Source organism: Convolutriloba macropyga, chromosome 5 (genome assembly GCF_964194025.1).
Source record: "Convolutriloba macropyga chromosome 5, txConMacr16.3, whole genome shotgun sequence".
Classification (NCBI taxonomy): domain Eukaryota; kingdom Metazoa; phylum Xenacoelomorpha; order Acoela; family Convolutidae; genus Convolutriloba; species Convolutriloba macropyga.
The window spans coordinates 27,090,784-27,104,330 of NC_134472.1; the positions used below are offsets into that span (position 1 = coordinate 27,090,784).

At 38.1% G+C, this 13,547-nt stretch overlaps 1 protein-coding gene across 1 annotated transcript; it reads left to right on the plus strand.

Moving 5' to 3' along the window:
• Positions 1-7,188: 7,188 nt before the first annotated feature.
• On the plus strand, positions 7,189-12,344 carry LOC142339911 (cyclin-dependent kinase 2-like). Its single transcript, XM_075390271.1, has 2 exons — positions 7,189-7,734; positions 11,805-12,344. Exons 1-2 carry the CDS (start codon positions 7,200-7,202, stop codon positions 12,203-12,205), a joined length of 936 nt encoding a protein of 311 aa, XP_075246386.1. The 5' UTR covers positions 7,189-7,199; the 3' UTR covers positions 12,206-12,344.
• Positions 12,345-13,547: the final 1,203 nt, after the last annotated feature.

Here is a 13,547-nt window from a genome sequence, read left to right on the forward strand (position 1 = left end):
TTGAGAAGTTGAGATCTCCTGTAATGATGATTGATTTTGGCTTTGTTTTCTTCTCTAAAAACTTGAGCGTTTGAGTGAGGTCTTCAAACTTCTGCTTGCACCATCTGTCTGGGCTCCCTTTAGGTGGGCTGTAGATGCAGAAGATTAGGATTGGGTCATTTTTAGTGTTAATTTTTACGATTAGGCAATACTCACATGTGTTCTTAACGAACAATTCTTTAGATTGAATGTTGTCTTTTACCGCCATTAGAAGACCTCCATGTTTTGAGACACCGCATTCCGAAGTTCTGTCATTTCTGCGAATGACATAATTTTTGAGAAAGAGTGCTTCGTTTGGAACTTCTTCTGTGAGCCATGTTTCGGTTAGGCAAAGAATGTCTGGATTGTAGGGGATAATAGCGTTTGCAAATGCAAATCTTTGTGGTAGATCAATGAAACTATGTAAATTGAACGTAAGAATTGATACCTCTTGTTTTTTGTCTATATTTTTTGCGAGTCAGGTGGAATACCAAGCATTGTCTGAGTACTCGACCCAATTTTCATCTCCTTTTTCGTATGATATCAGATTCATTACTTTCAAGTTTTTCTGGGGAAACCTGCGTCTATTAAGTTTTTTCGCTTTTTCAGACAGTTATTCAGTTACTCTTTTTCTTGCAGGGAGTAGGCTTTGCTAATGTACGCTGTTATGCTATATCGTTTCAATCTTGAGAGTGAGAGTAGTAAGATACGTTTGTCATACATGCATGGCATGGTTGCAAGAATGGTACGATGCCTTCCATCTTTGAAAGTAATGTTGTGATGTTCACCCACATATTTTGCAAGACTCTCTTCGATTGTGCGATTGGTGCGCTCTATATCATAGCGTTTCCGAGAGGACGATAAGCTGTTGTTGATGTCCTGTTATACGTGTCAGACGTTCTATTTAAGGGTTACAATACTTGCAATGTCAAAAGCAGACAAGAGGGTCGGACATAAAGTGGCATCTCTCATCTGCTGCTCTGAAGTCCAATTGGATACATGCCACCTTATCGGTCCAATTAATTCAATTTTTTTCGCCTTAATTGGCTCGAACCATCTGATTCAAAATTTTTTGTTTTAGAGTGGTTTTAGGACAGCAATAAAAAAATTTGATGACGGATGAAAATTTCATTAACTTTTTTTTTCAAGTTTTGCAGTTTAATTGACATTTCAGCTTAGTCAAATTGAGTTGTATATTAGATATTTGCTTTATTTCTACTTTGTTGTGATAAACTTATTAAATAGTTTCATATCATGAAATGGGACTGTATCATATGCAAAAAGAATATTCACCACAACTCCTACAGTGTCCCCTGTCAAAAATGCAAGGAATATGCCAAAAACGTGGAGTGGATCTGTTTATACTGTTTTAGGCCCGCGATTCCCCGAGTTAGCCCAGACTCTGCTTCGCTTGTTGGTCCTGGTGACCTTCAGGAGCAAGCTGGCTGTGAGAGGGGCCGGGAACCGGGCCAAGCCATAGCGGGAGACGTACGCTCAAATTTTCAAATTTTCAAAACCAAGTGAACCCCCAAAGCCAACAAACACCAGAACAAAGTTTTTGGGCAGCGCTAGAAAAACCAGAAGACCTGCTTCCTATCTACCAAGAAATCGTTCACTGGAAGCCAAGCTTCATGAGAATCAACAAATGCAAAGCAGGCAACTCTTTTACCAACGCACTAAACGACGCCCTTAAACCTCTTGCAGACCAATCAACAAATGCCCCCTTCTCATTGCTCGCTGCCATGATCATGCCCCACCTACTGCTCTGCCGGACCAAGAAGGCCGACGACAACTCTGCCAATAAAACGCTAAGCCGACGTCTCGACCTTTGGTTTAGTGGAAAACTGGCGGAACTTTTCCATGAGGCAGGAGCATTGCAAAAACGAAAGCCAGCAGCCAAACAAAACGTAAGTGAGCCCAAACCAATCAAACGTTTCAATGCAATGATGAAAGAAGGAAAAGTCTCAGGCGCGATGCGAGTGCTGGCCGGCGAAAAAGGAGGAGTCCTTCCGTTGAAACACAAGATTGGAGACAGCGATGTTTTGAGTATTCTTCTTTCGAAGCACCCACCTGCATCCTCGTTGAACGAACAGTGTCTTGTTACAGGACAACAACCCCTTGCTTACCACCCAGCAGTCTTCAAAAGAATCGATGCAGCATTGGTTGAAAAAGCTGTCCTGCGCACTAACGGAGCACATGGTCCGTCCGGCTTAGACTCAGCGCAATGGAGAAGGATTTTGACCTGTTTCGAAAAGAACTCTGACAACCTTAAGAACACAGTCGCAGCTATTGCCAAACGAATCGCGACCCAAAAACTCGAATCAGAAACCCTGATGCCATACAACAGCTGCCGACTTATTCCTCTGGACAAAAACCCTGTAGTTAGACCGATAGGAATTGGTGAAGTACTTCGGAGGATAGTCGGAAGATGTATCGCCAAAAGTGTGGATGCAGAACTATGGTCAATAGGCGGAAACGATCAGCTTTGCATGGGTCAGACCGCGGGAATCGAGTACTCTATTCACTCCCTGCGAACCGAATTTGAGAAAGACTCCTGTGAAGCTCTGCTACTTATAGATGCAACGAATGCCTTCAACAACCTGAACAGAGCAACAGCGCTTGAAAACATAAGGAGAATCTGCCCTTTATCTACTGCGCCCTAAACAACTCCTACCAAACCCCCAGCAATCTGTACGTCGACAAGCAGACCCTTCTTTCCCAGGAAGGATGTACACAAGGGGATCCCTTGGCAATGCTAATGTATGGCATTGCGTCAAGGCCGCTGATAGACAGAATGAACATGGAATCAGTTTCGCAAAAATGGTACGCTGACGATGGCACTGCAGCGGGAACAATTGAAAAACTCCTGTTATTCTTCAAGCAGCTGAACAAAATTGGTGAAGGATTTGGATACTTTGTCAACGCCCCCAAATGCCAGCTAATTGTCAAGCCTCACACCATTGAAAAAGCGAAACATATTTTCAATAACACAAACGTACAAATCGTTGACGGTGCACGAGTTCTCGGTTCTGTAATAGGGTCTGAAGCAGCCTGCCAGAAGTTTGTTCAAGAGCAATCAGAAACACAACAAAAACTTCTGAAGAACCTAAGCGAGTTTGCCAAATCGTCACCGCAAGCAGCCTATCACTGTTTTTCCCGAGGCGCTCAAAGTAAATTGACATTCTTGCTACGTACAACCCCAAAAGCTGATACCATCCTAGCTGACTCAAAGAACATCATACGTAGAAGCCTAATACCGAATATGACCGACCAGGACTCCCCCGATGATGGTATGAGATCCCTGTTAAGTCTACCTGTAAAGAATGGCGGGATGGCAATCAGAGCTCCTGACGATTTAGTCCCCGCGTATGACCAATCGAAACTTCTCAGCAGCCCACTAGATCATTTTGACGTAACAACAGCGACACTACATCAAGAGAGAATCAAAACAGACATACGAAGACAAAAACAAACCCAAAACAAACAGAAGTCAGAAGAAATTCTTGCAAACATGACCGAAGATCTCAAATATTCAGTACAACTAGTCAGTGAGAAAGGCGCGTCTACATGGTTGAATGCACTGCCAATAGAACTACATGACCTTTGGTTAACCAAAACCGAGTTCAGAGACGCCCTATGCATTCGATATGGCTGGCAGTTCAAAAATATTCCCGAGAAGTGTGCGTGTGGCTCGAAGTTTCTTGTATCCCATGCCCTTCACTGCCCTAAGGGAGGATATCCAATAACCAGGCATAATGAAGTAAGAGATTTCTTCGCCGAGCTTATGCGAAAAACTTGTTACGATATCGAAGTTGAACCTCACCTGCAGCCTCTCAGCAATGAGAGCCTAAAACCCGCAACCTGCAAGGACGAGGAAGCACGATTAGATATCTCAGCTAAAGGCCTATGGGGTTCTCGCTTTGAGAAATCATACTATGATGTTAAAGTTTTCAATCCGTTTGCTCCAACAAACAGACGTATTGGAATCAAAGAGAGCTACAAGTTCCACGAAACGACGAAGAAGACCAAATACCTGGACAGAATTGTTGAAGTTGAGCATAGCTCTTTCATCCCTCTGATCTTCTCGACCACAGGAGGAAGCGGCCCCGGCTCCACAATAGTTATAAAACGACTTGCATCAAGAATTGCTGAAAAGACGAAAGACACGTATCCTAACGTCATAAATTTCATCAGAACATCCCTGAGCTTCGCCCTACTTAGAAGCACAATCCTTTGTATAAGAGGCCACAGAGGACAACGCTCTTACAAGGAGGAGTCTTCACCCTGTGCATTTAATGCCGAAGTCAACCCATAAATCTGTACATATAAACCTAATTTGAAACCTAACGTGAACTTACATGTATACTGTTTCATACCAAACTTTGACCTCCAGAAACTGACTGGTAATTTATTCATTTCATTAGCAGATGTGGTGCTCATTTTTCATTCCAACAGCACACAGTGCACTTTGAATTTTCGTCTTTACGATCAGTTGCTTTGATTTTGCTCTTTTTGTTTGACCTCGAATGATGTTAGCACCGTTCTGTTATTGTTGACCTTTATTGAATTCAAGTTATTTCACATTTATTTCTACTTTTCCCCAATATTAGCTTTTTCTGCTTATCGCCTTCATTGATTTTTTATTTCGGGGATCCAATCTAATTTTATGTTGTCCACAAGTACCTTTTATTTATCAAACAAGACTTTTTGTTCGTATCAAATGCTGAATCAAATAATTTCCATCCAATCGTCATTGGAAAATACCCTCGGCCAACAGTTTACTTCTGTTGAAATATATGTTTAGCTGGTGGTAAATGAGTCTGATGAAGTTAGATACCTCGTAATTTAGGTCGCATAATAAATCGTAAGAAACTTCAACGAGCCCAAACCAAATCAGCGCGATCCAATAAACGTAGGATCTTTTCCGCTAGCGCCCCCGCTCCTATATAACTGAAATTTAAGTACCCCTGAATACCAAAGTTTCGCTCCCTTCTGGACAGGATACTTAATTCATAGTTACGTGCCTAGTATAATGCATCAACAATCATATTTGCAAGATTTTTCACGAAAATCTTTCAAAGTAGTACACCCCTTTACAAAGCATGTAATTCCTAAAAATGCAATAAGAACAATGTTTTGGTTGGTGTTTCATTATATGCAGTGCGTTATTATTGTGCAAATTTTAATTTCAAACCACCCATCTCTTAATATTTTCTGAATGTCCATCACGCGTATTCACATGTTAAAATTCAAATGCATACCTAATGTATAAATAGAAGGAGTGCCTGAGCGCTAGCAGAAGTCATCACGGCCTAAAACGGAACTGCCTGAGCGCTAGCGGAACTTCGGAAATCAACACGGCCTAAAACACAGAATTCTAAAGCAATTCTAAAGCAAATGTGGAATGATATGATGCGGTACAAACCAGAAAACGTCTGCACGTGGCAGATCTGTTGTGACTGTCAACACTGCAGAGAGACATCGACTAATTTTCTATAACTGTTTTAATTGGGAGAAATCCCTTCTGTAAAGAAAATCCCCAACAACAACAACAGCAAAATCCCAATTTTAATCATTTCATCTCGGCAACACTGAAAAGAAAAATAAATGCAACCAAAGGGTGCTGACAAGAGCTAAAGCTTTCTATTTTTAGAATCGAAATTTATCCTTTATCTGATTCGTTTCTAATTTTCATTTTCTACAGATTTTGCGTTACTCTGCAAATAATATCATCTACGTACCTTTTGAACAAATTTTCCCAATATTATTCCCACGCTTGTGGTTTGTTGCAGCAGTACGTATGAATCCAAACAACGTCCAAGAGATTGGAATATTCCGCTTGTTATTTTTGATATGTTGCACGAAATCAGTTCTTGCATAACTCATATTCTCCTTTTGCGCGAAAGTCACTCTGCTATTGCAGTCATTGCGGTTCCCGTTTTGATTACATTGAGAGATTTTCATTGAGCTCTGGTTTTTGCATTGATGCCTCAAACTATTTCGCCCATACGTTTGCTAGTATTAGAGCCAGTGATGCACTCATAGCTTTATTATCTGATTGGTCATATAATAGATTCTGGAACGAGGGTGCTTCAGTAGAGTTCTCTTAGAGCAATTTCTATAGCCTCTCCAACCGGCACATTGGTATACAAACTTTTAAAGCTTTTCAGTATCTTGTGTGCTGGTTTCATTGTTTGCGCCTGGTAATTTTTGGATAAACGGCGCCAAAAATCTGTTAAAATTTTGATTACTACTACCAGGTATCGAAAGAACAGGTCGGAGAGGTGTATCTTTTTTGTATAAAGCCCAATGTTGAGAATTACCGACTAGAAAGACTAGTTCCACTTTTGAGTATTGCAGCCTAACTTATCGAGCGTTGTTTTTTTTGCCTTACCGTCATTTGGAATCATTTTTATAAGGCTCGGTACAGATTTTTTTTAACATCACCCTAGTGTTTTCCGCGTCAAAGTTGCCTTGGAATCAATTGGTTTGAGCGAAAATGTCAACAGCATCATTTACGCTAACTATGAGAAGGCTTTGACACCGAGTGGCGGTGCTGATTGTCAGACCAAATTTTTTCATCAGTTTTCAGAGCTTTATCAAAATTTTTCCATGGGCCTTATATATTGTGTGGACTGTGTCTGATATTTTTCGTCTGCTGTTTTGGCGCACAACTTTCATGTTGAACATTATGCCAAGCATCCGTTGGTTACCATTCTCTAAATACTACCGTGACCGGTCAATTGGCCGACATACAAATTAGCCGACACTTGAGCAAATATAACTACTCGAAAACCACAGTTGACGATAATTACCCGCGCATTAAGCGGTAAAAGTAGCGTCCCTTAGTTGTAAAACAAACATTAATTGGCTATTACTGCCAGCTAATTTGGCCATGCCTCACCGGCGTGTGGGACTTGATATGAACCTATCACAACCGAACAAATTGTTAGGGCCGAACATAAGTAAGTCGACGCTTCTAATAACACTATTTAAATTACACAGTTTCGATTTCGATCTTTTTCACGGCGTCTTGATGAAATCTGTCGGCCAATTGGCGTGTCTTCTAATATGTTTGTCGGCTAATACCCCTAGCCCAAATACTTTGTATACAAAATATGGGACTTCAAAAGGAAAGGACAGATTTTTAATATGAAGTTTTTCAGATGGGTTAAATCAAAATGGCTGATCCTTTGCTTAACTACGAGAAAGTGAAGAAAATTGGCGAAGGGCAATATGGCGTCGTCTACAAAGCTCGAAATATTGCGACAAATGAAATGGTTGCTTTAAAGCGAATTAATATCGATGATCGTGATGGCGTTCCATCTACAGCGTTGCGCGAGATTAGTTTATTGCAAGGACTGAAGCATGAAAATATAGTAAAATTACTTGATGTATTGTTTGTTGAAGCTAAATTCTATCTTGTTTTTGAGCTTTCAGAAATGGATTTAGGTCAATTTATACGAAGATTCAAACCACAATTAGTCCCTTTCGAGATGTCGAAAAGTATTTTCAAGCAACTAGTAACCGGCCTTTTCTTTTGCCATTCACGGAGAGTTCTGCATAGAGACATCAAACCTCAAAATGTTCTGGTCGATGTTGACGGAAGTGTGAAAATTGCCGACTTTGGGCTAGCGAGAGCCTTCACTGTTCCACTCAGACCTCTTACCAACGAAGTGGTAACTCTGTGGTATCGGGCTCCAGAAATTCTTTTCGGTAAGTGCAGTCATAGAGACAAAAATTTAATTAAATGTTAACTTTCGGAATGAGCTCTTTGATTTCTGGACAGATTGGTTGTCCAAAAGTAGCCTTTAGAACATTCGCTCAACTTGAGTTTATTGGCTATGAAGAAATAACTCGTTTCTAAACCGCTCTAACTACTCTACAACTACGGCAAGAGCATGCGTTTTATTGACTTTTATTGTTCCAACATTTTTTCAAAATGGGACAATATATATGCGAGGCAGGCTTTTTTTCTTCAGTCAGTTTTTAACTTTTTATTTACGCATCGTAGTGAAAAAAGAGGAACATCAAATTGTAGCCCTTAGAGGTGGTGTTCCTCAAGCTTTAATCCTCGGTCCCCTCCTATTTCTATTTTTTCATAACCGATATCTCTGATTGCTGGTCTGAAATGGATAGCTTTGGATTCGCTGACGATTTCATAGTGGTCGTTACAAGTCAGTCAGAAATGAATGCGGTAAATGAAAACATATTAGCCTGGCTATGAAAAATTGGCATGCAACCAAGCACAAAGAACTCACATACACTTGACAATAAAGGCGACCTTGAAGTACATTTACGCAATAAAAATCTTCAAACTGTATAATCGCAACGTGACTTACGCCTCATAGTATAAAACTTCTACTGGAATAGAAGGTGCCTGCGAAGATCATGTAATGCAATGGCAGCCCTTTTTCATACCAAACGTAATCTAAGATCAAGTTGTTATTGGAAAAACAAATTAAACGTATACACCGGATATCTCCCAATCGCTGTGTATGCTTCTCAGACTTGATTGCCAAACAAAGAAAAACAATCAGAATTTGAAAAGGCGCAACATAATGCAACAAAATGGATATTAGGTTAGCAATTAGGCTATCAAAATTGGTTAATAGCTTTACACATCCTACCTTTACGCCTATATGTTGAAATGTATGAGCTGTTAATGTTGATATTCTTTAAAAGAGGAGAGATTTGACGTAGAAAATTTAACAGAAATTGAAATCAGTGAAACTACTGGACAAGACACCCGAGGCGAACTTCAGTTATCGAAATCTCTATTAAATGAAACAATCTAAAACTTCTTTCGAAGAACGAAACTGCTCTACAACTGAACTCTTTGAGTATATGAGAGATTTGGAACTGTCCTTTATAAAGCTACTATTCTAAGGATTTATGGAATTTCTTCCTCTGACATTACTCTGAAGAAAACACGTGTACCTGGAGATTGATATGCAGATGTGGCAACTGTAACTATCTAAACAAGATAAAATTGAACTGATGAAATTGGAAATGGGTAAAACGTCCGTGATATCAACTCAAAATCTTGTTTTCTTACTTCTATGATGTGTTTTATTGAAGAAAAATGACGCAAAAATGATAAATTTTGTAACTATTTTTTGTGCCAATTTCTTGCGAGTTTCTCAATTTTTTTTCAAAAAAGTGTATGAGTGAGCATGTAATGGCTCGTCTATTGCTGTCTGAACGAACCGATTCAATTGCATAGTAAAAAATCTTTGTTGTTAGGTCTACTTGTATTTTAAAATGAAATCATTGATTTGTTCTAATTTTTAGTTCAATTGGTTTTTAAGAGCTTTTTTTGCTACCTAATTTTTATTGTTTTTTTAAAGTTCTGATTGCCACTTTAGTCAGAACCATATCATTTAAAAAGTAGTTCTCATAACCGCGAAGACTCTCAGAGAGAGACCTATGTGTTTTTCAGAATTCGTTTTAGTAATTGCTCAATAGACTTAATTTTAGAAGATAGTTAATGTTAAAAATTAGTTGAAACTGCGCATTTAGAACTTTATTGAAACATAAATAGCTAGCCTCAACGGCAGCTATTTGACGATAATTTGTTAGCTGTAACACATTCCTTTAAAAGCAAAAAGTGAGGTCTTATATAAATTTCTTAAAAGCATGTATTCAGAAAAGAAACAGAAAAAAATTATGGGCTTTTACTTTTTTACTTTTTAAGGTTGTCCTTTAAGAAATAAATAGTTCAACCATTTTCTGATTTAGCCAACACAGAAAGATGTGATAAAACGTGGAAATAAACTAAAGAAATCCCAAACACTTAAACATTTAATCAAATGGTAACTCGTTATAGAGAACGATGAAAAGATTAAGTAAAATTGAAACATTTCGGTATTTGAGCTGATTTTTAGAGATCTAAGCATGTAGAGATGTAAGTATGTAGAAAAACGTTTTTTAGTGCTTAAAATACTTTCCAGTACCATGTACTGCCGGCATTTGAGGTTTCCATTTGAGGGAGCAGTCTTGGTTCCATTTCACCTATTACACCCGAAAACGTTTTGAAACATCCGAAAAATTCAGAAAAACGAAAAATATGTTTTTCAACACTGCTTTGTTCGTATCTGACGCTGGGTTGGCTTTCGACAATATCTCCAATTGATCTTAAAACCATTGAAACTTGAAATCAGCTTACAACAGAATCCTTCAGCTTTGAGCTAAATTGATATACAAAAATTTGCCAGTTTTTCAACTTGAAAAGTATTTTAAAAAACTTCTTTTTCGATTTGTAACGTAGACTCTGAAAAAAATCTGTTTTTTGGTTCGCTTCAAATTGTAAATTTCAAAAAAGTTTTATGAGTTTAGGGCATATGAAATTAAAAGGGTTGACGCTCTTTTTGAACTATAAGACTCTAAAATCATATTAAAAGCCAAGTAATTGACAATGCAACTAGTTATTTTCATCTGTTAAAATTATATTATAATGCTTCTAAAATGATAATGCTTCTTATATTATAATGCTTCTAAAATGAAAAATCCAAAAGTTGGACTAAGTTGCTACGGAAGAAGTGCTTCGTTTTTTGCTTCGAAAAATTGACAATAAAAAAATTGTCAACTCAGAAAAAGTTTTACAAACATGAGTTATTTTTTCGAACATTCTGTGACACACAATTTTGACGAGGCTTCTCGTTCAAATTAATTAGTCCACCAATCTTTGAGAAGCTTCCAAATTGGATCTTTTCCGTTTGTGCCCCCAGCAAGTTATGCGCCCAGATTCAGAGCACGTACCGCTGAATTGTACATCATTGTATGAAATATGGCACGTGTATGTGAGAGGGAGGGGGTGCAAGTCTTTGCACCCACTATCCTGGGGGGGCACAAACTTAAAAGGTCATCCAAATTAATTAGTTCGACTATCTTTGAGTTCTCCAAAAACTTTCCCACCACGATTCGAGAGTTAATTGCAATTTTTGTACGAGATGGTTTGTCGCGAAGCGGGGCTATTATTGTTCTTATCTTGATTTTTTGGCTGCAAACCTGAGGCAACAAAATCAATATTAACAAAACTGTGAAATAGTTATGATCTTGAGAGAAGTTTATTCCTTTGCCTCCTGACTTTTTATGTGATTCATTAGACCCCTAATTTGGCTTCTGATGAATAACAACAATTCAACAGAGCTAAATCACTAAGGTGTTAAAAAACTAGCTTCTGTGGTTACAATTGAGCATAATACTGAGCTGACTTCACGGAAAAATTCCTTAGACGCCTTAAGGCAAGCTTCTTGAGAAAAGTTATTGGAAGCACAATTACAACATCGAAAATTTATCTTTAATCAGTTTTGCAAAACCACAGCTCAAGAAGACGTGATCACCACAACACACCTTACGAACCAATTGCATGGCTATTCAAAGTGTGGAGAGCTCAATTCTAAACAGTTAAGATTGTTTTTGTTTTTTTTTTCGTCGTATCATAGTTATCTCAAATCCTCAACGTTTTATCTTCATTAACCTCGAGAAAAATGAAATTGGGGCAAAATAAGTTAGAGTATAATTCTTGGAATTGTTCGGTAAGTTGTGCTCTTCCTTCGGAGCTTTATTTGCCTTGCTTCCCTGAACTATATTCTTACATATAAACATTGTGTCATTTAGGCCATGAAAAAAGCTGAGAAATTTCACCTTTTCGGGCTGCGATTTGATTAAAGAAATTGGATGCTGTCTATCATTCTATTTAGTAGGATGAGCTATTGCGTGTTCTTGAAAATCTTTTTGTTAGATCATCGTTTTCGTGATGAAATGTACTTTTTGGTGTTCAGGAGACGACTTCTACTCAATGGGCGTGGATGTGTGGTCCAGTGGGTGTATCCTTGCCGAAATGCTTTTGGGGAAAGCGTTGTTCCAAGGTGACAGTGAAATTGGACAGATTCATGAAATATTCAAGCAGCTGGGCACTCCCCGAGAATCATCATGGCCCGGAATTTCCCAGAACAGAATATTTAGAAACACTTTTCCTGATTGGGTGAGAAAATCACGCGCTGAACTTTTCCCAGGGATTGATGAAACAGCCGCAGGTATTTTGGACGACATATTTGTTTATAACCAGGAAAAACGAATTTCGGCCAAAGAAATTTTGGTTTCATGCTTTGTTCAAAGTGCGCAAGATAGGTTTTCATGTGCTACTAAGCAAGATAGTCAATATTCAATGACAAATCAGTAGTTGTGATGGTCTTTTCTTACTGTAACGAAGTATTTTACTCTTCTGTTTAGACATTTGAGACTTGAAGTTTGTGTTTGATCTGAAATGTTTTTACCCGCCAATTGTAGACATTAATTGGAAAATATATTTTTTAATTCAATTCTGTTTTATTGTAAATGGCACCAATGAAGAAATTGGCCGTCGAAAAAACTAATTCGTAGTCAAATCGCTCAAAAAGCAATTGTTTATCAACAATTTTGCGCTCTGGCAGTGTTATTAAGTTTGTTATTATAGTCCTGCGGTCGTCTTTTAGCGATTTTTTGGGATAAACGGGTAATGCCCTGAGGCCATTTATCACAGCAGCTCTTTTAGAGTTCCACTATTCTCTAAGTGTACAGTCCCGCACTCTCGCAAACACCTAACGCGCCCCTTACTGCTAGTCTCTCTGAGTCCGAATTGGTTACTGCCAAAGGCAACCGCTGACCGGTCGTTTCAGAGCAATTCGCTCAACGTTAGTTGGAGAGTTCATTTTTCTAGATTTTTTTTCATAATCTCGCTAGTAGTGGATAAAACAGGGCTTCCAGCCACCAGCAAAATTTGACCCTTTCTCCAAGCGCTAATCACGCATGTCGAATCGGGCCAAATTTTACTGATTTCTGGAAGCCCTGTTTTATCCACTACTATATGTTAGCTCTAAATTTGATAAAATTAAAATTATTATTCTATGAATTAGTCAAGAATTGTTTTCTTCCCTTATTTATTCTAGATCTAGCATCTATTAAGAAAAAAAGGAATCAATATACTTCTCATATAAATTAAAAGAAGAAGAATTAGTTTATTTGAATATTATACTTATAAACATGCTCTCTGAATTGATTTCTAGTGTGACCATATCTATATCTATGAAGATAAATACATAGTCTACATTTCCTATTTCTAAATCTATATAATGATATATGTTTATAAACATTACACATACTACACGTTAGATATTGATCAGGATCAGAATAATGATATCCCAAATGTTCTATATAATCTTTCACTTTGACCATATTTTTACATACATAACAAGAATATTCTAATTCTTTACAATTATCACAACATTCTTTCCAAGGTTTATTTATGCATTTATTGCATTTCATTTTCATTTTTCGGAAAATTATTTTTTGATTATTTCCCTAAAAAATTACATCATGTCTCAGTCAACAAATACTAATGTCATAAACTTCTGTGATGTCTGTAATTTATCCTTTGAATCAAAGAAGGCTTTATACAGGCATCAATCATACGATCTCAAACATAAGGAACTATTGGAGAAAATGTTTGAGTCTGAAGAAGAGGAAATCTCGGAGAGGGTGTATAA